The sequence below is a fragment of the Pleuronectes platessa genome, chromosome 22, assembly GCF_947347685.1.
Source record: "Pleuronectes platessa chromosome 22, fPlePla1.1, whole genome shotgun sequence".
Taxonomy (NCBI): Eukaryota; Metazoa; Chordata; class Actinopteri; order Pleuronectiformes; family Pleuronectidae; genus Pleuronectes; species Pleuronectes platessa.
The window spans coordinates 5,563,905-5,590,780 of record NC_070647.1 but is presented as its reverse complement, the minus strand read 5'-3'; the positions used below and the strand labels follow the sequence as shown (position 1 = coordinate 5,590,780).

The window sequence follows — 26,876 nt, the reverse complement described above, 5'->3', positions numbered from 1 at the left end:
CACAAAACCTAACCTTCACAAATAAAACACAGCTTTCAACAAAATGATCTCACTGGAAGGCCTAATAAAGAAAGTACATACACTTCACTTTCCAACGGATGAAGGACATAATTGAATAATTCTCCACTGCATTCAGCTTCTGTCATTACTCATGATTTTAAGGATGTGGACTTTTTTAAGTCCCACTGGAGGTTTTTATGTCATAAAGCTTAATTTTTACAATCAAGCAGATCAAAATATTTGATCCCCTCATCTCCCAGTTTTCCCTCAGTTCTTCTTTGTTGTGCATAAAAAACTGAATAAAGTCAGAGCAGAGCCTCTAGTGAGGACATGTGTTGCTAAGGGAAATCTAAAGCTCTGGAACAATAGAGTCAAAACTTTCCACCTGAGGAGGAAAACTAGGAGCAGCTGGTTGTTGAGAAGTGAATGTGTTGCTGTGGTTGTTGACATGATCATAAATCTGCAGTGGTGTACGCCGACGTACCGACACAGTTCCCCACCCAAGGGCAGTGGTGGTCGAACTTGGCGATGCAGCGGTTGCAAACGGCGCAGTGTTTGGACCTGATAGGCTTCCGTATCTGTCAAGAAACACAAATAAGGAATCCTTAAAATGAAGAGTCTGCTTATTGACATAATCCCTAATATGCATTATCAGTTCCTGTGGGGGAAGGGGGGAAGGAGATAGACTTTACCAAGCAGGTGCTGCAGAATATGCTCAGATCCAGGCTGCCTGTCTCCGCCAGCTCCACGATCGTCTGGAGTGAAGAAACGAGAATAAAGAGCAGGATTTTAAAAACAAATGAAGGAAAAAAAAAAAGATGAAGAGAAAGACATGGCAGAAAAATGAATCAACAACTGAGAAACTCATCTCGCTGAGGTCTGTTTGGCAGAGCAACAAAAGACCTACTGATAGGTGCACAGGCTGAAGCTAGGGTTTCCAGCTGGATGATCACTCTGGAAAGTTGGCTGATTCACGGTGGACTGGGACAAAGGCCACGATGAGATTTACAGTATGACTCACTTTCGTGTGCGTTTTCTTTTTTAAAAGGCAATATACCTTGAACAGGATTTATCTAATCTGTGCAAATGAGACAGTTGCTCCTCCTGTGGGTTTTTTATCATCTTGTTTTTACAGCTCGTCTCTGTGCAAATAAACTGAAGTTAGAAAACATCTTATGTGCATGTGTCAAAGGAAAACAAGAGGTGGAAGGAGATCCTCTGCAGCGGAGGGAAGACTTTGAAGCTTTTGATCGGAGGGGGCTGACTAGCCTGCACTGTGCTAACAATGCAGGGTAAATTTAGCTCATCATCAATCACAGGACACAGGACAATCGGGTCCTGGTAAGACGCTGAGTCCCTGTCGTTGTCGATCAGAGTGAGATAATGAGGGACGGAGGCCAGAGTAGGGTACAGAGAGGGACGACCACTGTGGGCAGTGGACCGGAGAACCCACCGGGCAAATGTTCACAGCTCAATTAACATCACACGTGACATAAGAAAACAGTGTCGAAAAATGTTTACGTGCGAGTGGGGGAAAAAAACACCAAACAAGTCATAGTGAGCACAAAGTATAACTCAACCTTTTTCTTCTGCTCCTCTGACGCTTTTATGATTCCTGGGTCCGACTTCCAAGACTTTCCAAAGTTGTAGAACAGAAACAGGGTGTTTATCAGGAAGGGCAGATGGACAGTGGCAAAAGGTAGATGTGCAGCGAGGTTAAGGAAGATGGTGGACAAACAGCTGTTCTCTGCACACTTTTAGTTTGTTACTTTCATCACAAGAAACTTCAAATCATCTTAAAACACACTGCTGCTACTACTAATACTGGACTGACTCATTTAAAGCTGCAGCGTTATTACAGGTGCTGGTGTAACCTGCTGCTGCCTGGAGCTTCATCTGTCCTTTGTGTAACACAGCACAACCATTACTTTCAAAGCCTCTGAAATTGAGGGACTATTTAAGAAAGTAACAATAATTCCTTAACTGTCAATGTGATGTTTTTGTTAAACCCCTTAAAATAAAGTTGAAAGTCTATATTTCAATCACATCTTGATGAATTTACAGAAGCACACTTATAAGACTGTAGCTTGAACGATTACAAATCTGTATATTTATACTATAACCAGTAACTATCTCGTAATGGGAACACAGCAGGCCCAGGCCAACCCATGAGTACTCCGTAGTCATTACTACGTTACAACATCAGTGGTCAACATTCATGGTAGGATCACGTCCACCTCTTCATTGTGATTTCAATTACACACCTGTTTACATCCGGTTGTGACGCTATCGTGTTGATTAAATCTATTCACAGACCTTTCAACACCTGCCAAAATACACAAAACCACTTCTGTGGTCGTTCCTGCAACAGTAGGTGTGTCCAGGTCCACGTGATGACCAACTCACACCAACACCTGCTGCTGCTCCGCGTACATACTCAGCTGACGTCAGCCAAACATGACAAAAACTTGTGTGTTGTGTCAAGTTTTTCGGTGTATTTTACTACAATTACCGTCAAAGTGAGTCAGTGATTCTCGTCATAACAACATGACGAACAGACAGACTGTCTGAACTCGACTCACCGTGTCAAGGAGGGATCTTTTCAGTCTGTCACAACAGCTCAACATGACTTCCTTCCATGAATACAAGACACCATAAAGCATTCCTGCTTCCACAGAGGAAAGGCTGTTCTTATATATATATATATACTTAGATTCTTTGTTACACAAACACTGCTTGTGTGAACATGTTTCACAGTCAATTTTAAATGTAAGGGAGGAAGGTTCAAATGTGCACATCAATTTTAACACACAACAGACATGCGATTGCTAAGTTATGGAAAAAAAATGTGTGGGTTCAACAGCCTGGTGTCTAACCATGGAGAGATAAGATAACATGTTGTGACAGCTGTGGATTAGCCTAAGTACAGTCAGTGCTGCGTGTGTGTGTTCGTGTGTTTCCCAGAGGAAACCAGCCGAATGACACACACTGCAAAAGCATCAACACTTGCTAACGGGTGACTCAACATTTCAATTTGTAAGACAAAACTATGAGTCAATCATCATGATAGGATCCAAAAGAAAACAAATCAAGAGCAATATTGTGTGAAATGAATTGTTGCGTGTGACAGTGTTCGGTCAAACAAGCTGAATAAAGACACTGCTGCATGTTGAAAGCATTTAAGTGTCAGTGGAAGGCAGCATATGACTGACATAAAAGGGTTTTACTTCATCCAAGGTCGAAAAAAGTTTAAAAAGGCATTTTACATATGGTTTTGTCCACTGACTTTATGGGTGTGCAATATTTCTTTACTGGAATAATCCCCCCAAAGAAGCTTCCATACTGTTAAGCTTCCATTTTTGGCCGACGTGTTGCATTAATGTGTCTGGATCATATTCCAGACTTAAAATTAAACAAGTTATTACAAAGTGAAAAAAAACATTTGGATCCCAAGTGCCTTGAGAATGGTAAAACTTAAACTTAAAAGGGTACCAATTTAAAACGCCATAAAAACAACAAGTTTAGTTGACTGTGTGATTAAACGATGCCAACAACTACCATGGAGGTTACTCTCGTTATTCCAAAAGCAAAGGGGATTTTGAAAATGGCCACAGTCTATGTTAGCTTGTTAGGATCCCCATTAGCTCCAGCACTGCAGCAGTGATTCTTCCTGGGGTCCGCAACACAATGGTGGGAGAATGCTTTCCTGAAATGTGTGCGCAAAGGCAGCAGTCTGAGATCAGCTTTGTCCAAACACACTTGATGTTAAAACCAAAACGACAGAACCACAACTGATGAACGAATAAATCCTGTGAAGCAGACGCAAAGGTTTGCAGCCCTCGAGGTGCGTTGGGAAAATCAGCTTCTAGTAACTGTGAGACACTGCAGGCACAGAAATGACATGCCTCAACAACTACTGTGGTTTGTTACTGACAAGGAACCAGACCACTGAGCTTCTGTGGTCATCCCTGCAGCGCAGTTATGATTTCATTGATAAGCACTTTCTGACAGAGCGAGAGAAGCTTCTACACATCCCCGAGGACCATATGGAGATTGATCTTCTAAAGTACCTCCATCAAGAAGAGGGGGTTGACAGATCACCCGTCTGAAATGACCTGATAAGTAAGGAGCTCACTGGAGTGCCTCATTGGTCTAGTAACTCAATGACCAGTGGAGTGGCAGAGGTTGAGCCAGGGTTGGATACAACTCCTCAGACAAATGGTTTCAGTGGGACAGAGAGTCAACGCCTTCCCATTAGTATCCACTTATCTGTTGAAGGGCTGCAATGCACGCAACCATTTTGGCTCATTCCCAGTTCAGTATACTGATAATGGAGGAAGGATGGTGTATAAAACTGTTATGGTATGTAGGCACTGTGGGAAAATAAACAATGTGGTATTGGCAATACATCTAGCATGGCCACACATTTGAAGCTACATCATCCTGACACCCGGCACATAAGACCAATGATTCCCACACAGTGGATCCAGTCTGTGGCCATACCACAGGGGCACATGCACGCGCAACAGTGCCTGAATGACAGGTACACAGACTACTTCTCGTTTGTGAGACAACTGCATGGCATGCAATTCCTGCATACGCACAGCTCCAGCCGAAACTATGACATCTGAGTGCCTGTGTGGACGGTAAAAACTTAATGGACCATATCACGAGCATGCAAGAGGGAGAGACCGGGCTAGCATTAGATAAATAGACCAGAGTACAGCTCTAAATAAATCAAAGGAACAAAATGTTAGAGATCTCTTATGTTATTAAAAGAAGTGAGTTTTGTGATGCGTTGCACCCTTAATGAAGAGCAGATATCATTTCGTTTTGACTAAAGTTAAACTGATACAGATCAAAGCTCTGTTTTTATTGTTTCTACAAAGCGGTCAGTGTCTTCTTTCATCAGTTCTTCACTCTTGCTTAATTCCACACATCACAAATCTGTCATTTTCAAATCTTCAACCCTGCTGGTAGAGCATTTTATGAGCAAGTCTTCCCCCTTTTTTTCACCTGAGACATAAGGAAAATATGATCTGGGCCGGGGAAGGACAAAAGAAGTAGCATCGCTCAGCTCATAACTTTGTCATTTGATCTGATTTCCACCAGAGGCCTCGAGAGGATAAGAAGCTCACATTATGAGAAAGTGGGTCAGGAATGGTAGACACACCGTTTGAAGGTAGAACAAAGACTTGCAAAATACCAGGCAAAATAATGAAACTGCCTAACAGACATTGGGGCTGCTAAGAAACCAACAGCAGATCAGGTCCTTGTGGTTATCAGTTCCTTGCAACTTCACTCAAAAGTTTGAACAAAAAGTAAAAGGTCAAATGAAAAGGAATCTCTTTATATTTGACCATAAAGTCTGGACAAGACACTTTAAACCACTTGTTGGAATCCTTCAGCCCTTAACACCAATGAAAGGTTTGTATCCCATCTACAAATACAAGTTCAATCGAGGGTCACCAGTTCTGCAGGCACGTACAGAATGAATGTTAACCCACGCTGGGCCCCAGGCCACAGTTTACGTAACCAGGCTCTGAAGGGTCAGACCGAGTAAACCGATTCCTCCCTAGGCATCACACAGGAGATCACAAAGGAGGAGGTAAAAAAGCATTGCTACGCTTCAACTGCAGTGCTGTCGGATGATCGAAATGGGACTGAAACCCACACACGTTTTCACATCAAACAATTTTTGTTGATAAATTTCAGAAATCCATCAATCACAAACACTTCCCCCAGCGATTAGCTTGGACTATCATGCAGAATGAGGTTCTCTTTTATATTCCCAACTATGTTTTTCACTTCCTGCGCACACAACTAGGCAGAGCCGCGACTGTTACAGGATTAGTCAATTCAAATAAATTAATCAGAAAGTGTCAAATTTCAAGCAAAAATGTTGCTTCTCAGAAAACGATGACTCAACACTTTTCCCTGTCACATCCCTCAGTTCATTTTACTTCTATTTAAACGATTATTTCATCTTTACTCTCTAGGACAGCAGATGTTTCTTCCAGATGTTGAGTGTGGGCCTGTGATAACACATCATACTTGACAACACACTTGGACCTTAACTTGACATTTGTTCTAGTGGGGTGAAAGTATCAAAACGATACTCGTCGCAACAAGCACAACATCCTTCGGTCTCACGGTGTTCTTGAGAAACATTACACTTGATTCAAAAGTAGAAAAAAGTGGACAAAACCAAATGTCAACCCCAAATCTCCTATTGAGCGGCGGAACAAAACAGAATAGACCACGACTGCAGTCTTGTAGGAGAAATATCTAATGTCTCGATGATGTCATAAAGCATGAACCAGCACGTCTGTGGACTGAAAAGGCTGAGGAGAGACACCGTTAGAGCAAAATGATTCATGACACACACGCACACATACACCTAATGACAGGCTTGATAGCTGGGGGACAAAAGAGAGGTCTGAAAGAAGCAGTGTTTTTCTCAATCGCATGTCTTCACACAAGACGAGACTTGTCTGTTGTCAAAGGGACAATTCCAACGTGGTGAATGATCCATGTACGAACAAACATCTAACATTGCACGGGATGTAAACCTCATAGAATCTTTGCTCTTTGAAGATGAATGGACATCAGCAGGTCAGGACACTTTACTGCAGTGAGGTCCCATCTATTTACTGCTGAGTAGTTGCCACACATCCATGAAAAACATGCTCAAAACACATCTCCAACAACATGAAAAATTAAAAGACCCTTAGAGCACACTTTTTCTTTCAACAACCTCAGGTCAAAGACCCTCTCCCTTCCCATTAGTCAAGCAATGAGGCATTAAATTAAAAGCTTTCCACAAACGAGTACTCCCCGCTCACCTCCTGCAATTAGTGGCTCCGGAAAAAGAACAGCCATTCTTCCATGAACAGAATAACATGAGAAAGGAGCCATGCTGTGGCCATGAGAAACTCTTTGGAGTCGCTTTGTTGGGTTTGAACCAGCAGCTGCTACACACTAACCACACTGTTCCCGATTATGAAACACAGTAAAGAAGCGGCGTGTTCATTTAGACACGTAACATATCAGCTTCTGGAGCCTTCATGTCCATGAACTCCTCTTTGTACACAGCTTTCTCTCTTCCAACTCCTTCAATCCACTGAAATTTGCCTGAAACACGAGCACTTATCCTAGTAGTGTTTTGTCTTATTCTAGCAAAATACAATTCAATTGTACGAGCCCTTATTTTATTGTGATCTTCCTGCTTAAAGATAACATTTGCAAATCATATATCGGTTGACCCAATACATAAAAGCACGATTGAAAGATCTAATAAGCCAAGAACAAACAGCCCATTGGAGGAACATGGAACGGAACTACAAGGTTTTTAAATTGTAATCTTTACTCCAGTAATGAGATGATGTGTGTGCCAGGTCTCAAACCTCTGGCAACTCACTTCACACACAAGTGGATTGTGGGTGAATACAGATATGTGACTTAATGTGGACACAAAAGCCCATCTGTCACTCTGAGTGGCTGGAAAGAGGTACAGAGGTCTATACGAGTGCCAGCTAAATGCCAAAACGTTTTGATTCAATGTCACAGTAGTATGTGCAAGTAAGGGGGTAAGTAACACAAATATTCAAATGCAATTTTGTACATAAAAACTTAATGTAGATTATGTTACCTGTGAACAGAGCAGGGATAGCTGTTTCCCCATCCCTAGTCTTTATGCTGAGCTTATCTAATTGGCTGTAGCAGTAGCTATATATTAACTGTACTGACATTACAATGGCATCAATCTTCTTTAGTATTTCCCTAAAGTCAATGCTAATGCAGTCTAAAGAAAGAAAAGGATATCATTCCAGAACCAGTAGAACCAGGTGGTGTACATCCAGAACTTGGTGGCCAGGTAGATTCCCAGAGGCAGGGCGCTGTGCATGGAGTGGTCGAAGAAAGCCCTGCACACAGAGAAGAGAAGACAGAAGAAGAACAATGAAGATGTTGGTTGTTTTTTTGTCCTTAACCACTAACCATCAAATATTGTTCACAGTTACACTTAATGAATGTGTTCAATACATCAAGGTACTCTTCCTACACATGTGAAACCTGCTCACTGTAGCACATACGGATGAATAGGAAGCCAACACTCTGTTCTGGCTTCTGCATTAGTGGGTCATCATCAAAATAGCTGATAGAATTTGTAGATAGAAGTTTAACCAACAAAATCAAGCAACAACAAAAAAACAGTGTATAGTCAAGCGAGAAAGAATTATGGTTACATATGTCTTCCACCCATTATAAAGCAAAAAACAAAGCAGACAGAAATCGATGAGGTGTGTGTGTGAGTGTAAGTGTGTTGATGTGACTGACACGTACTTGGAGAGGAACTGCACGGAGATCCAGACACCGGCGTACATGAGGGCTTTGATCAGCCACGAGTCGATATCCAGGTCAGCAATGAAACCGACTAGCCAGATGACCAAGAAGGGCGTTCCCAGCATCACCTTCTGCCTGAACTCCTGCAAGAGGAGGCCGGATACAAAAAAAACAAGTGAGACAAGTAGAGAGAGACATGACATAAAAAGGAGGGGGGAGCAAAGCGAGGTGTCCTGACCCTCAACAAGTGAAATGCAACCTATTTTGTTTTTTATCTAGGTTGGGTATTATGTCTTTAACAGCCCTGTGACATGATCAGCGAGGAAGGAAGCAGCAGGTGTATTTCACACTTATGGCCTATGAAGCTCTACTCACTAAAGCACTAGGTCTGACAGAAGGGATCTGGACTAAAGCTGAGACAAACAACAGACTTCAATGGGATGTGCATGTAATAATCTACAATCCACTTAATCTATAGTGACATTGTCAAAGAATGGGCATCGATTTTTCTACCTTTAATGCAATTTTTGTGTAAATCTAAAATGTACCTTCATTAACTTATTATGTCCCAGCAGAATAGAGGAAAGACAACACAAGCCGAGTTAAAACACGTATTCAGTGGCAAAAATCGACAAATAAAAACATTCAGGGACAGTAACAAACAGAAAACAATACAGAACTTCTACCAGGGCAGGAAATAACTGACCACAGATGTATTGAAATCACCCACTCTGTCAGGAAACCAAGAAAATATCGGAACATCCCGTATTCCGGTAGTCAAGTTCATTGTATTCCAGTTCATTATCAGGTCGCATGTGAATGACCACCCTCTCTGCTCAGATTAGATGGTTTGCTTCCTGCTTAGTTCAAATTTTTCCAGGTGGTCACATTGTTTAATGCAACAGGTCATTTAAAGAACCATCTACTTCCTGAAACTGTTGATAGTCTGACACACTACCCACCCCAGGCATGCTGTTGCACTTGGGATGCAAAGAAGTTCAACCTGGACAAGCTGGTCTGAGCATGTCCGCTTCAACTGAGATAGAAAATGTAAGGTTTCCCCACGAACATCAAAACTTTTTTTAGTTTTTTTGTTTACACAGTGAGACTTGATAAGAAGTGACTCTGTGACTCTCTTATATGTGTGTGTATGTGTGTGTGTGTGTACCTTGTCCATCTTCAGCCTCTTTAGGTAGGACGGGCTGTCGTAGCCTTTTGCCTGCCGCGCTTCCTGTAGGTGATTGATCATCCAGACGTTCTTCCTTTGCTTGGCAAGATCAAGCGGCGTTTCCCCCTGAAAAGGGACAGAAGACAAGTCTGTGCACTGGTAGCCTCACAGAACTAACTATTACCAGCATGAAACAGCTAGGACAGAGTACAGAGACATGAGGAAGTAATTTACCTTGATGTTCTGTGCATCAACGTTAGCGTTGGCATCCAATAGCAGGCTGATGACAGTGGTGTTGCCGGCCAGCACTGCCCAGTGCAGCGCTGTGTTCTTGTGATATTTGTCCCCAAGGTTGACAGAAACGTTGAAGGTTAGTAGCAGCCGGGTGGGATCCACACTATCACATAGAGGCAGAAATCAAGTCAAATTGAGTTATGAAATCCACTTAATGAGATGACTGTGCAATTTGTATGGATTTAAAACCCATTAATGCAGGTAAGTTGATTGTTCCATAAGGGATTTAAAATTTAAAACATCACCATCTTTAAAAAAAAAAGTTTAGTAGAATACAAATACTTGTATATTGTTTTCTATAACATGTCATGACATTGTTAGTTCTAACAATATTCCAATTTCAGTTTTTAAAGTACCAACACATTTTCCCTACATTTTAAGTTACTGTTCTTCCAGTGGGTGATACTCACTCAGGGTTAAGAAACCCACCTAACCAAACAAATACAAGTCTGTGGTCAACAATAGATGTATAACAGACGTAAAAAGAAAATTCCATGTGCTAGAAAGAAAATGCCACATGAAAACTGTCCTTTCTTTCAATGCATTTTTCACTTACAAAACTCAAGACGTTTCTACATCATTCTTCATCTCCATTTTAATCAGCTAATTAACCACTATTGTAGTAAATTTAATTGCTGAATATATAAATCAGAGAAAAATAGCTTGTCAGGATTATTCATATAGAGCAGAGCAGCAAGACTGAGACTTGTTTCCCTCGGTCAGCAGTTTGTCTAATGAATTACTGCTCATTCACACGAGAATGTTCCGTGCGTGTCTGCCGTCAGCAGAAACATGCTCCGGCTTGTACATGGGCTTAAGTGGACTTCAAAATGTAAGTGTTGCACACCTGTGTGTCCTGTAAGCCGCCCACATCAGAGGAGTCATGCCGTTCTGATCCATCATATCCACGTCCTGTTAGAGAGGGAAGGTTCAGTTACACGCTGAAAAAGCTGAGGAGCAAGTGAGAGGCAACAGGAATACAAGAGAGGTGATCGGGCTCCCCCTGATGGAGAGCAACGGTAGAATTTTCTGTCAAAGCACAGCCTTGAACCTAAGTGGCTCACAAAGGCCAAACAAAAACAGATAAACAGGGATAAAAACATTTGAGGAAACTGTGTAGAGTGACAACTACACTTGCTGTTGTGTTAAGGGCCATTTCATCCATTTAAATTGTTCCTACTGACAAGTAGGGGTGTAACGGTACATGTAATCGAAGTGAAAGATTCCGGTACAGGCCTTTTGGTTCGGTACGCACGTGTACCGAACCAAAAGTAACGAGTCCACGGGTGGAACTTATTGTGCGTCTCAAACTCTGAGGTACAACTTTAGCGAAGGACTTGATGGGCTGTAGGCTCGTGGTCAGAGCGACCACAGACAAACAAGAGTGTGAAGATCCTCCCTCATCATTTAAGTACACTGTGTAGGAAAACTTCAGTGTAGCAGTCACTATAATGACGACGTACAACAACGAGTGGATCATACAAAAGCCGTATGGCAACATTGCACAACTGCTATCTGATATGTAGCTGTTGGCACAATGTCAACTCTTTGGAAACGGCATCAACAGAGTGATGACATGGTTGGTACCAGCAGGGCATCACACCCTCTCTGCAAACTATGTGGACGGTTACATTTTTTGAAGATTTTATTTTTTTAAATAATATATGTAATAATGATTACATATTATATTTTAATTAACCAGGGTTGAATAAAAATAAACTAAAAATCAGTTTTCTGTTCCTTGTTTCTACTGTACCGAAAACATAGCGAACCATGACCTCAACAGAGGTAAGTGCCAAACCGGGATTTTTGTGTACTGTTACACCCCTACTGACAAGAGACAAAGCTTCAGCCTTCTGGAAAGAGTGTTTCCTACCGCTCCCTTGGCGATAAGGTAGGCTACGATGGAGGTGTGGCCGAACTGGGCTGCCAGGTGGACACAGCTGCAGCCCTCGCCGTCAATCAAAGATGGGTCGGCGCCATATTTCATGAGCTGCACCACCATGGATAGATGGCCTTGTCTGGAAGAAGACAAACAATGATTTAGAAAGATGGCTTACTCCAGTACATATCAGTTTCATATATCGTGAAGACTTTGGGGGAATTCAAATAACAGAAATAACAAACAAGATATTTAATTAAAAAATGTATTTTCTCATTATTTGTGAGTTATGGCCAAAAACATGTTTTATGAAGTCACAGTGACCTCTGTCTGTGACCACTAATATGTTATTAGTTAGTCCTTATTCCAAGTGGAATTGGTGCCAGAAGTACTGAAATTCCAGACAGATGTATAGTTGTAAGACTGGGTGATCAGGGTTTTCTCATCAGTTCTTATAAAACCTTTACTGCTATTAAACCATTATATCTGCCCATTATATGAGAGACCTGTCCTGTCTTATTATGTAATGTCTCCCTTGGGATTTGCATGTTTTTATCGCAAACAGTATATGAGCCTTTCAAATTGTAGCTTTATTACTAACCATGTCTGCAATGTATACTTCTCCACACGGGACAATATAGGAAAAAGGACAGAGAGAAGAAGGTGTGTGTCTATGTGTGTGTGTGTGTGTGTCTTTCACCACACAAAACCCTTAATTTGCTGTGTGTATACCCGAGTAGACAAAGCCAGTAACACCCAACACGGCTAGCTCTGTTAAGTGCATGAATAACTGAGGTCATATAGCCAAGAGTCGACGAGGGGCATTTAAAGGTCATTGGTAGGTGGAGGGGATGTGGGGGGGTGGACACCGACACAGGACTCCTATGCCTGTTGTCAAACCGATTAATAATTCAGGAGGAGGGAGCTTCATGTCCCCCCCATGTCTGCTAACTGGGGGTCACAGTGGCGACTGCGGATCACCTGCAACCAGTCCCTTCACCTCAGTTTACAGCACAACTGAGTGATCGTTACAAAAAAGAAGGGGGAAAAAAAACACCTTCAGACTACCCAAATCAGATGGAGGTTCTACTAGTAAAACAACCGCGCTGATGAGTGGTAACAGTTAACTTTGCACTGCTCGATTGCGTCAATGCTAAAATAAGCCTACAATGGACTATCAACTGGACGAGAGGCTAAAATATATCTTTCTTAAGCTGTTTACCAACAAACTCCAGAAAATGTCCAAAATATTCAGGTGGGTGGTGTCGTCTGGGTAGAGCAGGCAGGAAATCAAATCTCATTGTCTTTCCAAGTTGATATTTTGTATTGCACCTCTGTTTCACCCTGAAGTATTTGCACCTCCCTCATGGGTTAGAAACGTCCTCAGAACGCCCACTTGTTGGTGTGAATTGTCCTGCTGTATTCTCACATGGGCTCACTTGGACATGTTCCAGAGTTTTTACAACAGGGCTGGCAGGAAACGTTTAGGGAATAACCCAAGAGCGACTGAGACGGAGGTTTGCATTCTTACTGGAAAATTACAGGAAAATGTGCAGGATTCAGTGCATAAAGCAGCTTTAGATTCAGTTGTTATAACTTTGGACCATCGCAAGGAAAATATATGAATCAAAAGAAGCATTTCAATTACAATACTGTGAACAAAGATAATAGAGAAACATGCATATTGTCAGGTCAAAAAAGGTGAACACACGCCCAGGGTGAAATGTGACGATCACATGGCAGACGTGTTATCTGTTGTGAGTTTCTGTTACCTGGTGGCCCAGTGCAGAGGTGTGGAGTTCAGGTCTCCTCCCAGTTGGTCAACTAAGCCTCCCTTTGATATGTAGTATCTACACACAAGAACACAATTATCAGGTTTAACTTTGTTTTACATCTACACAAGATTGTGAACACTTTTTATGAATCTAATCTGGTTGTGAGATGTGAAACTGGTGCAGACTTTAATAAACACTTTAAACTGTTGGCTTTTTTTTTTTTCAACAAGGAAATGAAATAGTAGAAGGATGTTAGACACAGAGAGATCTGGTGAAACTAACTGCTAGGAGAGGAAGTTTGGTGGATTCATACAGGACGTATGAGATTACAGCCTAACCGATACTGAATTTTGAGTTTCACTTTTATAACTCACACCCGTTCAGTGTTCAGACTCACAACCCTTGAAAAACAACCTGAAAACCTTGAACCTCAAAGCTACAACCACCGTCAACATCCTACACGATAGCGGTGACTCACTTGACCAAGTCTATCCTGTTGTTTATGGCGGCCCAGTGGAGGAGGGTAACATTTTCTTTGTCAGGCTGCCGAACGTCGAAGCCCGCCTCCACCAACTCCCTGCACCGCTCGAAGATGCCGTACCTGAGGAAGAGGAGTGGGGGTGGGATTAAGGTCTCCTCACAGACAAATATGTGTGCATACACGAATAAGTACAGGGTGAAGCAAATAAAACATAAAGACACACTGACAAAATGCACACATGCATAGAGAAACAACACAACAACATCTTAAATGGGGGATATCCCAAACCTCGAATCAAAACAAGTCAGACAAAGCTTTCATTGTCTTATCAGGCACACATCTACACATTTCTTTTCATCACACCCAGGAATTCTTTCACCAGCCTGTGACTTCTTTTTTTAGCACAGACTGAATCATAAACCACAGTCAAAAACAAAGTGGTGGTTCCGGATTTAAAATTAATGTAGCTTGGCAACTTTTATAAATGAGTACACATGTTGATTCCAGAGATGCTGCTGCTTTAATTAGGCCAATAAATTGTAAGTCGTAAACAATGTCCACCTCCCAGTGACAAAACAGTAGGAATTCTGACAACACACATGTACATATTATCCACTCACTGTGTGGCTTTGACAATGTCCCAGGTGCTGTAGTCGTCCACATGGTTTTTACGACTGACATTCTCACTGTAGCCTTGGTTGTAATGACTCTGGGGTTTGATTTCCTGAAAAGACAGAGAGAGGCAGGATTCAGAAAAGGCCAGTACAAAGTTTGTCAAAAGTGAGCACTCCCTGTTTTTTCTTGCAACACATGACAGCAAATAGAACATCCTGAGGTCTTAGACTGTTAGTCACACAAAGTAACCTAATTCAAGACATCCCCATGACCTGAGAAATTGTGATTGACATTTTATCAAAACAATTACTCAATTACATGAGGTTATAAATTGGCACAGTGTTTCCCACAGAATTAGATTGTATATGTGGCTGTAACTGCTCTGGGTGTCCTGCTGGACTGGACTCTATGGATTTTTTGCCGGTTCACTGAGCCACCGATTTATCAGGATTTTTCCCCGATGCCCACGACTTTGAGAGACGGGTCTGCTGTCAATGATTTACTGAGAGAAAGAGCAATAGCACATGTGAACAGCTCTAGAATGAATCAACAAGACAAAACACCACAATAGAGATTGTTTGTGTTATAATAGCTAGCTTTCAGACATGGAAGGAACTCAAGAGATCATCCAGAACGCAAATTTCCGAGTGAGAGCCTCCAGCATTTCTGTGAAGCTTCTCCCCTCGCATAAAGCCTGCACAAAACTCAGGAGGAGCCGATGTGAGAACACAGCAGGAGATCCCCCTGGTTTTATTGATGAAGTTTTTCACACGACAGGCGGAAAAAAAAAAAAAAAAAAAAAACTAATATCTCAGAATGAAAAGGAGTGTATTCCATTTGGAAGACACCGAAAAAGATGCCAAGAGAGCTTGTGGTGATAAGAGCCGATGCCGGTGTCAATGTGCTGCAAACAAAAACCGGGGATCTCTGCAGCTGAATTAATACCTTACATCCTGTCTCTGCTTGCTGCACCACCCCTCACCAAAATCCACCAGATAAGTTGCTGATGGGGAGTGCGTCTGAGCAGAGAATTCCACCGCTGCGTTGTTCATGTTTAAAAAGAAGCCTTTAAACCCAGATGTGGCAACTCTGCTACTCACATTCAATTGCCTCGATAGTAACACCAAAGAAACCACAACTAGCCTTCATTACTCAGAAACTAGCACTGCATCTGGTAAACACAGAGCCCTCACACTGGCTTCTGAGAATCGGATTTTGTGGAAGGAAGCTGACACGAGTGTGGCTCAGCAGGTAAGGCGGGTGGTACACTATCCTTTGAATGGTCATCAAGATGAGAAACGCTTGATACAAATACAGTCTATTTACAATTAAACAGAGTTAAACATGTAACCAGTACTTTATTTCTACAAACTAAACCCACACAGAAATTGAAATAACAATTTCTGTAGAGTTAGAGTCAAAACTGGGATTTCTGCGACAATCAACCTCGACTCAAGCCCAATCTTTTTGTTTATTTTCAGGCAGGCCCTTTGAGCCTTTTTGGCTTTGCTGCTACTTTCATTTATGTGACGATGAGGAATACAGAGGCAGCCTCTGGGGAGGGGGGCAGAGGACATGGCAGGCTTGTGCAGAGCTGATGGGCAGCCCGCACTGAGAGCTCAGGGCCACAGAGATTTCAAGCTGTACCATCCTGCATCCGAGTTTAGCTTGGGCCTCCCTACAGCGCCCGGGGGATATGCTGAGCCAGCATCTCTGACATCATGGGGAATGGTGGCGGGGAAACAAGATGGATAAGGTGCAAGGGGAAAATCTAATACAAACAGGCTGTGTTTTAAACTCCCACTCCGGCTGAGAAATGTATAGATAATGTCCATCAACCCACTAACAATTAACAATGTGATTAAATTAAACTACGAGTTGCATTGTATTAAAAAACAAATCAACAACAAGCCTTCTTTCATTGTCATTGTGGCATGTTAATGTAGGAAAGACAAACATGCAAATATAGGAAAGAATGATGGTTGAATTCCATTTCCTGGTTCCTCCACTGTCACACTAGCTGCTTTCAGACATGCCCTGGACTCTGCAGATCTTCCTTGTACAGGTTTAGTTGAAAATGGCTTTTCAACTTAACCCACGGTCTCCTATGGGGTTAACAAGCATGATGAGTAAATTTCCTTCATCCTAAAACATTAGGCAGGGCTGATTTTTGAAGTGCAAACCCTGCATGGTTAACATCCATATTCCCGACCAGGAAGTCTTAGTGCTTTAGTGCCAGCTGTAGCTGAATGCATCAGTGTGAAACCACGGTTAAAAGACAAACAAAACGATGACATGCTTTTTGCAAGACTTAATCATAGCAATACTATGGCTCAAAAAATGTTTGCACATATATCCAGGTTATATGCATCGTCAAGCAATTGCTAAATGTCTTATGTCGATGTCACAAAATGCTGTGAGAACTCCCAATAGGACGTTATACTGTGATTAAGACGAATACATATGTCAAGATATTGCTATTAAAGTCAGAATACTCCACGTCTTAATTTGATAATCGCTCATTCCAAGTATGACTTTATGCACGTTAAGATAAGGTGAATTATGGAAGCCATTTACTAAAACTGACATAAGGTTTCTGTGTGACCACCACAGGCATGCCCAACGTTTTATGTCACGAATAGCAGTGGAGGGGATTGTATTTTTGAGAGTACAGTAGACTGAGGAGGAGGAGGAGGAGATGAAGGTGACCAGCTTGTATTTCTATTCCTGTAATTTAAACGTGTCAAAGCTGGTAGGAGGTGTTTGTACCTTTCACTGCCAAGATTTGGTCATTTTACGAATCCATACGACTTGTTTCAACGGCCCAGTGTGCTATTCAGACGAGTTTAACTGCCAGAGAAAAGGTGGGCGAGGGAGAGTCACTCGATTACGATCGTGACTGAGCCGAGCCTTATTCCTTCCTACAGGCTGGCAAATAGAAAAAGTGGAACTCCGGGACTCTTCCGTAACTAGGACTTTAAACTGAGGGAAAGTGATCCCGCCATTAAGGAGGGAAACTGATTTCCTGTCAGTCGAGGGACAGGGTAGGAGGACTCTAAACCCCCAGACACCAGATGTTAAGTAACTGTCTCCATCTTAGCCCTCCATGGAGATAACCTCTGACCCCCCCTGTCAATCACACTGGCCTGTACCCTCTCTTCATTCCCTCCTGCCGTCTTAAAAGTGGGAATGATGGCATTTGTAACTGCAGTGATAATTGCAGTTTGTGCACTTTCTCACCTCTTAATTATGACTGGAAACCCATACAACTGTAGAGAGGGCAGTAACGATACTATCAATTAAAACATGTTAGGCATTTTGTGCTACCCATTGATTTTAGATTGGATCCTCTGTTCAGAGAGGCAGCAGGCCTGTCTTTGTCGATGGAGCTGGTCAGTGGGACATATGGCGACTTCTCCTTGGGGAGTGGGAGGTCATGTGCCTTGAGCTAAAAATGGTGGACAGCAGGACCTCTGCAAATGCACTTTTTTCCTGTAAATTTACTACAGCAGAATTATTCAGAGCCACAGGACAATAAACATTAACAATCGTTAGTTTGAGACTTGGGATGGCACGATAGGACGATTTTGGAAATATCTCTGTTTCAAGGTTTTCAGTATCATCGATACTATAGAAGGAAAAGACACACGACAAGCAATATATAGCTTATAATATAGCGTATAGGAAATAAACAAAACAAAATGTATTATTATCATAAACCAAATCCAGTTTTTTGTTGATAGTGTAACGGCTATTTTAAAGTAATTTATGTAAGCTCTTTTATTTAGTTACCTTTTTGTGGAAGGTTGGTCAGTGACTTTGTGTGAATTAAACTTATAATGGTTAATAGGAAGAGAGAGCGAGGAGGGGGGCTGGTCAGAAACCGAAAGTAAACAGGAATTTCTCCTTTTACTGTGAACTGCTCCGACAGCGTTGGTGGGGATAAAGCTGTTTAGTTTGGTTCCCTCTTCTCAACTGACATTTCAGTGGCTCGCACAAACAAGCCACAAAAATTACGTGGCTGGCGAGAGGCAGGACACCATAGCTAGATATAGTAGTTACGGTTATGAAACTTTGACATTATGAAACGGCGGTTATGGTAAAATCGGTTAATCCCGACATCCCTATTTAAGACCAACATTTAGGTAGATTTCAGTCTGGAGTATTCACAGCAACTATAACTATAACCGTTTCTTAACTGCAACAGTAATGTATACTTTGCTGAGACTTTGCTATTGCTATTGTGCTCCTCCTCGTGCTGGCTGTGCCCAAAGCTCACAATCAGATTCAGGCAGAAATTAGATCCATTCCGAGGGACTAATTCAATATTCGAAGCACAGTTTACATCCACAGATCTGGAGGAAGCGGGGGGGGGATGAGAATGCTCCACGCCAACAGAACGTGCGTTTCCCACTTTGCACCACAACCAAGAATGAAATCCAGTGCCTGACCATGTCCCAAACCTATTTGTCCCTTTTGCACAAGAAAACTGATTTGCAATTTCAAATCTGATTCGAAGCGAAGGAGGTTATAAACCTACAGTTCCTCAAAATAGGAAAAGTTTGTTTTCAACATTTTTCAACTAAGAGTGCATGGCCTCTGAAATTCAAGGTCAGATGCTCTAATTCAGGTGTTGTGCATTCAGCCTCACTCTGCTCTCACTTCAGTTTCCGACATGACCCAGATACCAGGCAGCATCATGTTGAAGGGAGGAGCAGCTTAAAGCCAAGCCTGTGTAGGCACAAACAGAAAAATAAACTACATTTATGAAGAAGCTATATGCCAATCAGACAAATCCCTCAACATGACAGGTATATGTGCATCCAAAAGGTCATATTGTCAGAGCTTCTAGACAATGATTTAAAGACGCTGGAGGATGCGATACCTCTCAATGAATGGAAGACAGTTTGGAGAATAGGAAATATGCTTTGGAGAAAGCACGAGCACAAGTGGAGTTCTTGTGTTTATTGCCTTTAAGTGCCAAAAATAAAAAATGTCTGTTTCTCTATTGCAATTGTGTATTTATTGCAGTAATAACTGAGGCGACTGGACAACAGGGGTTAAATGGATAATAAAACTCAAATTCATAATAATAAAACTAATATTCAACATGCTGTACCATCAGAGGTATTTTTTTTTCTTTTTTGAAAAATAAATTAGCATTATTCTGCTGCTGCGTGTGTGTGTGTGTGTGTGTGTGTGTGTGTGTGTGTGTGTATTAAACTTCAGATGACAGGTTCTGTTACTGTATTTTTCCAGGCACTGGCTCAGCCTCTAATACTGAATCCTGACTGATGAGACTTAAGTCGGTTTGATGTCTCTCAAACGTCAACATCAGGTCCAACCATAGACTGTACATAAAGATGGACATCATGTCGTCACAGGATATAAGCGAAGCCATCTTGCGCATTTGGAGGCAGGGTATGCGCCATTTCCTACCAACGAATAACTTACTGGACAATTGTGCTCTTGGTCGTACATCAGTGTGATAAGAACTACAACCTAAAGATTTAGGACCTATACTACAGCCAAACACTTTGTGGCAGTCGAGACACTTATGCTTCACCTTTGGGGAGCTGTTGTGTCATCTTTACATAGTTCAAACTATGACATCCAGTTGAACAAAACTATGGAAGGAATTATCAATAACTCCCTCTATCAAGGCAGCAAAGAACAGCTTGAAATCATCTTTCCTATCTTATAACAGCCGAGTTTCCACATAAGTCAGCAAAGACCAAGAGCTGATTGTGTTAGTCTAGGCCTGATTGTTACTGTACCAGAGAGAGGAAGCATGTTATCTATCACACAAGCGGACACGATAGGAGAAAACCAGTAATCGTACATGTATTTCCTCACATTACACTGTGTAATAGAATTATTTAAGGATTTGCTTTTTTTTTTTTCCATAAAGGAAGTTGTTATCTACAGTTACTTTGATGACTTCCATGTGTGTATTTGTAGTTTTCAGAATACCTTGAAATAAAAATAAGTGCACAAATGTTTCAAACAGAATCTGTGCATATGGCAGGGGTCAGTACAGTCACAATCTCATTACTATACAGTAAAATTACTGAATATTTTAATACCAAAGTGCAACAAGTGTGTTTCAGTTCTCAACGAGAGAGATGTGTGTTTATAATAATTTAAATCAAATAATCTTTCAAACAAAACCAAGATAACTCCAGCATGCATTACACCAAATCTGAGAGATGACATAGAATGACCGACTCAGATCAACTGTTAAGGTTGTCGTGAATGCAACTCAACCGTTTCAGACTGAAAGTGATAGATTCTGCAGTGAAACTTGGACTAAGTGAGATAATTGTCTCATAATCTCCAAAAATAATGTGGCTTAATCTCTGCTCATAATCAAAAGCCTTGGTGAATAATGAGCTGGAGGATTACATTCCAAATTAGTGTCTTCCTTTGTCTGCTCTTCTTCTCTTTTGGGAAAATCAAAACAAAACTGACAAGAGGACAGGATTAGCATACGGTGCCTGTTTACACAAGTGCAGCTGTTATGGTTAATTTGACCACATTTCCCCCCCATTATAGGATTATTTATGAACACAGAGCGAGTGCTCAAATGGAAGTAAGTATATTTGTGGCAGTATGACAGATCATGATGTGGCAACAACCACAGTTTCATCTTGGCACAATGTGTGAACAGGACTCTTTAAATGTTTGAATAAAACATTTTGTGGTGGAACTCTTAAATTAGTTATTGTAACGAATTGGGAAAATTCTGTTTATCAACAGTGCACGTTCCCATTCACCCCTACAAACAATGTCCTATGAAACACACAACAGAGCAACGCCTAGCAAACAGTACACATATTTAAACAATAATAATGGCAACAGTAACCATCAAGAACATCTCATCAACATGAAACATTGACGGACAGTAAGGTGCTGTGTTAGAGGCAAGATGGCAAGAATACCTCTTTTATACCAAAGTTTGTGTTTCTATGTGGATAAACTTGACAAAAAGAGGGGATTGCCTCCTTTTCCATTGTAAGTAGGAGTTTGTCTTTAAGTTGTTATCCCTGGAGATTCATGTTCGACACCACCAACGTGCTGAAAGCTGACAAGCTCACCTCAATGATTTGCCAGTGTTACAATTTGCATGATACGGAGAGAAAAGACAAATCACTATTGCATGTTGTTCCCTAGTTAAAAAAAAAGTATGCAAGCTCCTTTATGCACATATGCCTGAAAGTTAAATGTGTGTAAGAACAATGTGCAGAAAAAGTGCAGCATCAGCTACATGATGATTAGGAGAGGCGGTGGACTAGTGGCAGAATAATTGGACTATGGGCAGAAAGTTACGGCCATCGGGCTGGTTCGATTCCTCGCGGTGACAGTACAACATACCTGGCAGGACAACACCCGGATCTGTTCCAAAGTCCAAAGAGCACTCTCCCTACCCCCACTGTCTAAGTGCCCCTGAGCAAGGCACCTTACTCCCCCAACATCTGCGCTGTGCATGGCTGCCCACTGCTCTGTGTGTCCTGTGATGTTCACCAGATGGGACAAAAGCAGAAGACAAATTTCCCTACTCTGCATGTCGTGTGTTTGGGATCAATAAATAAATCTTAAATTACCAAAATGATGATGAAATTAGCATGTTCATACAGGTGTCATGTTTCCATCACTGGCGATCGGAGTTTAAGCAGATGAAAACCTGTGTATACTATATATTATATATATTGCAGACAAAAGCCACGTTAGCAGGTGCTAGTGGGTTTTTTGACCAGTGGAAAAGAGGCTTTATTTCGTGCCTATATGGCTACAGGTCCAGTGCTTTTGCCAAAGAGGGCCTGATGGCAAAAGTGAGAGTGAGTTAGTGACTGATGTCAAATTCTATTGAGGTTAAGATACGAGTAAAGGCTGAATGACTCTTCTGTATCGAAGCTACGCTGTAAATCCACACGTCGCCTACGTAAGGGGCTGATAATTCATAGCAGTTCTTAGTAGTGTGTGAGTAGCTCTGCACTTCCACCGCAGAAATGCTAGTGGTATAGTTACATTTTTGGGGAGGTGCACGTCAGGGTGCAGTGTAGGGCTCTGCAAAGGGTTACATCTCCACAAAGGGTACAGCTTAGCTTCAACGCAGAAGCATGAATTGGGCTTAAGTCTTGGACCTATCATGTAAAGCAGTGTGGGTGGCACTCTCGTCTTACAACGGCCAAAAGTCCAGTTAATAAACAGCTATATGAACGTTTAGGGTACATGACCCATCTGCCAGCATCCTTGGGACTGATAGAAGGGAATCATGTGAGCTGCACCCCTTCACGGCCATTATTGACAATTACAGGCCGACGCTGAAGGTAGATTAGCCGATTTGACCATCTGGCTCCAAACCAACCAGCAGGACAGGACTGGTGGTAAAACCGCAAGTCAGCTGTCAATGGAACAAACCGTATTAAACTCAGCTCATCTTGATGTTTAAATCATACGGCAGGCAAGGATAATAACAACCAGGATATTAAGTTAAGGCCTATACATTTTAATCTGATACAAGATACTATCGTATAAAAGGCATATATGAACATAATACAAAACGATGACTTGGCCTGATGTAGAGAGGAGCACTCCTGTCAGGTTAGCATATGTCGGGAAGCTACCTTTGTTGAAATGAACCTTATTTAGCCGCAATTCTAATTATTTCCTCACCTCTCGTGAGGCTAACATGGCAGATGTTAGCATTTATGGTTACTTCAGCATATATATATACCTGTTAAAGCGTGGGGTGCACGGTACGTTTAAAGCAAGCATTGCTAAATACATGCGCGATGTAGAAACAACAGAGGCTACAGGACGAATTGACAGATAACGTTGCTAGCAATCCCAGCCGGGTGGACCTGCAGGGGGAGAGGGGGGAGAGGGGGGTGTCATGGTAGGAAACCAATGGGGTTGACATGACAGTGAAAATAAGACATTAATCAACATCCCTGTTTGCTACCGTGATCTAAGCGGAACAGACTGCACCACCGCGGCAGCTTAATGTACGCTTACATATTTGACACCAGTGGACAGCAGCGCAGCTAAGCCTGCCGTGCACAGGCAGTTGAGCTAAAAAAGCTAACATCGGATGACTGCAAGGATTAAGCGTTAACGGTGCCTTCTCCCCGTTACACACGCACACACTGCCACTGACACGGTGTCGCCACAGCGGCGAAGACCACCGAGCTTAACGGGGACATTAACGCGAACACATCTGCCAGGCGTCTGCTTGCTATGCAGCAGGAGGAGGAGGGGGGCTAGCGTTAGCACCTTTAGCATCGTTAGCTAGATAGCTGCCTGCTTGCCTGCCTGCCACCCCCCCACCGGTGGTTCTTCTGCAGGGGGCATCGCAGTTTACCGAGAAAAACACAACGCACGACAAAACCCCGCCACACACGGACCGGGCGAGACGCGTTCGGTGTGTGCCCGTGTGTGCGCGTGACGGCGGGGAGTCAACACAGCGTACCTCGGGATGGAGAATGGGGACGCAGCCAGCTTCTTTCTCATATTCCTCCATAGCGTCGGCCATCTTGGTGGTGATGTCCGCTGAGCATTGTGGGAAACAGGAGGCTGTGTAGTAGAAACAAAACAAGAGGAGGAGGAGGAGGGGGAGAGAGGAGGAGAGAGGAGCTGTCAAAATGTGAGAGATGAAGGGCAGGTCTCATCACACAGAAGGTCACATAATCACATCATGCTACCAGGAGATCTAATGAACATTACAGGATAAACTACTTGTGCACTACCTGTTCTAAACCAGACTGTTTATTATGGGCTGTTTGCTCTGGAGCGACTTCAGAATTACTCCTTGTCATTAGTGGGTCCTCCTCAAACGGTTCAACAACAAAATGTCACTTTATATTGTTTGCGTGCTGGAGCTTTTTATAAAAATTCTATGGTGCGGATTGGAGTTAGAAAACTTCCTGTTCATCCTACCTGGTTTATCTGCGGTGAAGATTTTACCTCAAATGAAACTCAATATGCTTTATTACTGTTCTTATGTGTGGTTTATATATAAGTTAGAATGATTTACGTCTTGCTATTATATTTTCATACATTGCCTGTTGGCTATTTCAGAGGTGTGTTAGGCAACCAACAAATATTGAACATTTGAACAGTTTGAACTATTATTTGTTTGTTAGAAGATAAAGAGTTTTCTCAAATAGATAGAAAGATAGATAGATAGATAGATAGATAGATAGATTGGTTGGTTCAAGGATTAAAGATTCAAAGGTTAAAAAGGCTTTATTGTCATATGCAGAAATTACAAGTTATCAATGCGATGACATTCTTTGTTCCCTTGTCTCTGCCTGGTGCCGTCAGTTATAAAAATAAAATATATAAATAAAACAGCTAGAAACATCCAAAGAAAAATAGAAACATTTAAATATGTATACACATATGTACTATAAATAGATGGATAGATAATACATTTAATTTAACTGACGCTTTTATCCAAAGCGACTCACAATAAGTGCATTCAACCATGAGGGTACAAACCCAGAAAAACACGATTCAAGAAAGTACAGTTTTCTTCAAGAAAGCCAAACTACAAAGTGCTTTAAGTAAGTGCCATTTCAAGTGCTACTAAATAGAAAGATAGAAAGATAGATAGATAGATAGATAGATAGATAGATAGATAGATAGATAGATAGATAGATAGATAGATAGATAGATAGATACATAGATACATACATACATACATACATACACAGATAGATACATAGATAGATACATACATAAATACATACATACAAGCTTTGAGCTTAGTCACACATCATTTAATATATCTTCTTCAACGACATTATGGTCTTCAATACAATTTAAGAAAAAAATATCCTTGACAAATTTTCCTAGTGTTATTAAGTGACTAGTTTATTTAAAAAAGACAACTGAAAGCTGGACATTACATCTTGTGAGACAGACCCTCCACCAGTCAGGGCTAAGTATGGGAGGCACTAAAATCAAACACACAGCTTGGCTTTACAGTGTCCAGTACTATATGGCTACAAGGAAACCTAAAGTCACACAGAGAACTTTTATTTTAACATTATACAACACATAATTGACAGCAACAACGTAGGAGTTCCTCATTTGTTCCTCCACGTCCCATCACGTACATCTCTCAGCCACTAGATGTCAGGCTTTGCCAAGACATGCTTGCACAGTAATCCTGTACAGTTTATAAACTTATGATGATGTGATTAGCTGCAAATAGAGTCCAATGTACTACATTAAAAACCATGATTTTAAAAGCATGCTAGAAATGGTATCTTGCACCCGAATATGAAACATAATTTTGAAAAATAGACGTAAACATTTTTAACGCAACGGTTCAATTAATATCCAAATTAAACGCGACATCAATTTGTTTATCCGGAAAGAATCATAACAACAGCTATGTAAGGTGCCATACACCACCACAATAATAATAATATAGGACTTTATACATCTAAATGTTCTCCATCATAGGTAAAGAGCATCCAGATGGACTGTGTCAGAAGTGAAAGTGGCCAGACAGGGTCGCTATTGAGCTGTTCTGTCCATTCAGGGAAATCAAACGATGACCGAGTAGAAAATAGGAAGGAAGTCTCATGTTTTGTGTCAAGTTAGACTGTCATCAATCCTGAGCAGGATATCGATCGTTTGATCTTCAGAATAAAGCCAGGACAGTGTATTTAAAAGTAACTTGGCATAAAAGGAAAGCTTCCACGATTAGTTAATATAACTTTGTAGTATGACCAATAATACAATGGTAATTTAATAATGATACAATCTCGATTATGGCAGCATTTATCAATATATATATATATTATATAAATATAATTTTGTATTGTTTAAATGTTATGTGTAATAATTTATATGTTAACGTCAGTATGAATATATATTGAGGCGGTTAGAAGATAGAAAACATAAAATAACAAGAAAAGTGTTAAAAAACATATGAGAAGGGTATTGCCACAATCAATCAAGCTGTTGTGTATCAAGGCCATTTCTAAATGAATGAATGTTTAAATAAATATCTCATACAACTTTTATCATTTTGATTTAATCGCTTGAAATTCAATTAAATGTAGAAGGTTGAACTTTTTTTGGTGATGATCAAAATATAAATAAAACTAGTTTCTTTACATGTACAATGCTTTTTTTAGGGGTTACACAATAAATGTTATTATACTGGAATATATATTTAAGGACAATTATTATAAAATACGAGTCTCTTCAAAACTGTCTCAATTCAATTAAATAAAATCGGCTTTTAGTTTGAATTTTGGAACCGGAAATATGGTTCATTATTGTTGACTTGAGCTTCGT

The 26,876-nt window shown here is 41.3% G+C and overlaps 1 protein-coding gene across 1 annotated transcript in view; it reads right to left on the bottom strand.

Moving 5' to 3' along the window:
* zdhhc17 (zinc finger DHHC-type palmitoyltransferase 17) overlaps positions 1–24,134 on the bottom strand; it is a 29,713-nt gene extending 5,579 nt beyond the window's left edge. Inside the window, exons 1-13 of the mRNA XM_053415042.1 lie at positions 24,031–24,134; positions 14,564–14,667; positions 13,941–14,063; positions 13,460–13,537; positions 11,682–11,826; positions 10,653–10,717; positions 9,746–9,908; positions 9,512–9,637; positions 8,344–8,486; positions 7,825–7,925; positions 1,581–1,705; positions 693–755; positions 485–578 (exon numbers count right to left, since the gene is read on the bottom strand). Of these exons, the coding sequence (XP_053271017.1) occupies positions 485–578; positions 693–755; positions 1,581–1,705; positions 7,825–7,925; positions 8,344–8,486; positions 9,512–9,637; positions 9,746–9,908; positions 10,653–10,717; positions 11,682–11,826; positions 13,460–13,537; positions 13,941–14,063; positions 14,564–14,667; positions 24,031–24,093 (1,393 nt within the window). The 5' untranslated portion in view covers positions 24,094–24,134. The remainder of the gene's footprint in view (positions 1–484; positions 579–692; positions 756–1,580; positions 1,706–7,824; positions 7,926–8,343; positions 8,487–9,511; positions 9,638–9,745; positions 9,909–10,652; positions 10,718–11,681; positions 11,827–13,459; positions 13,538–13,940; positions 14,064–14,563; positions 14,668–24,030) is intronic.
* Positions 24,135–26,876: the final 2,742 nt, after the last annotated feature.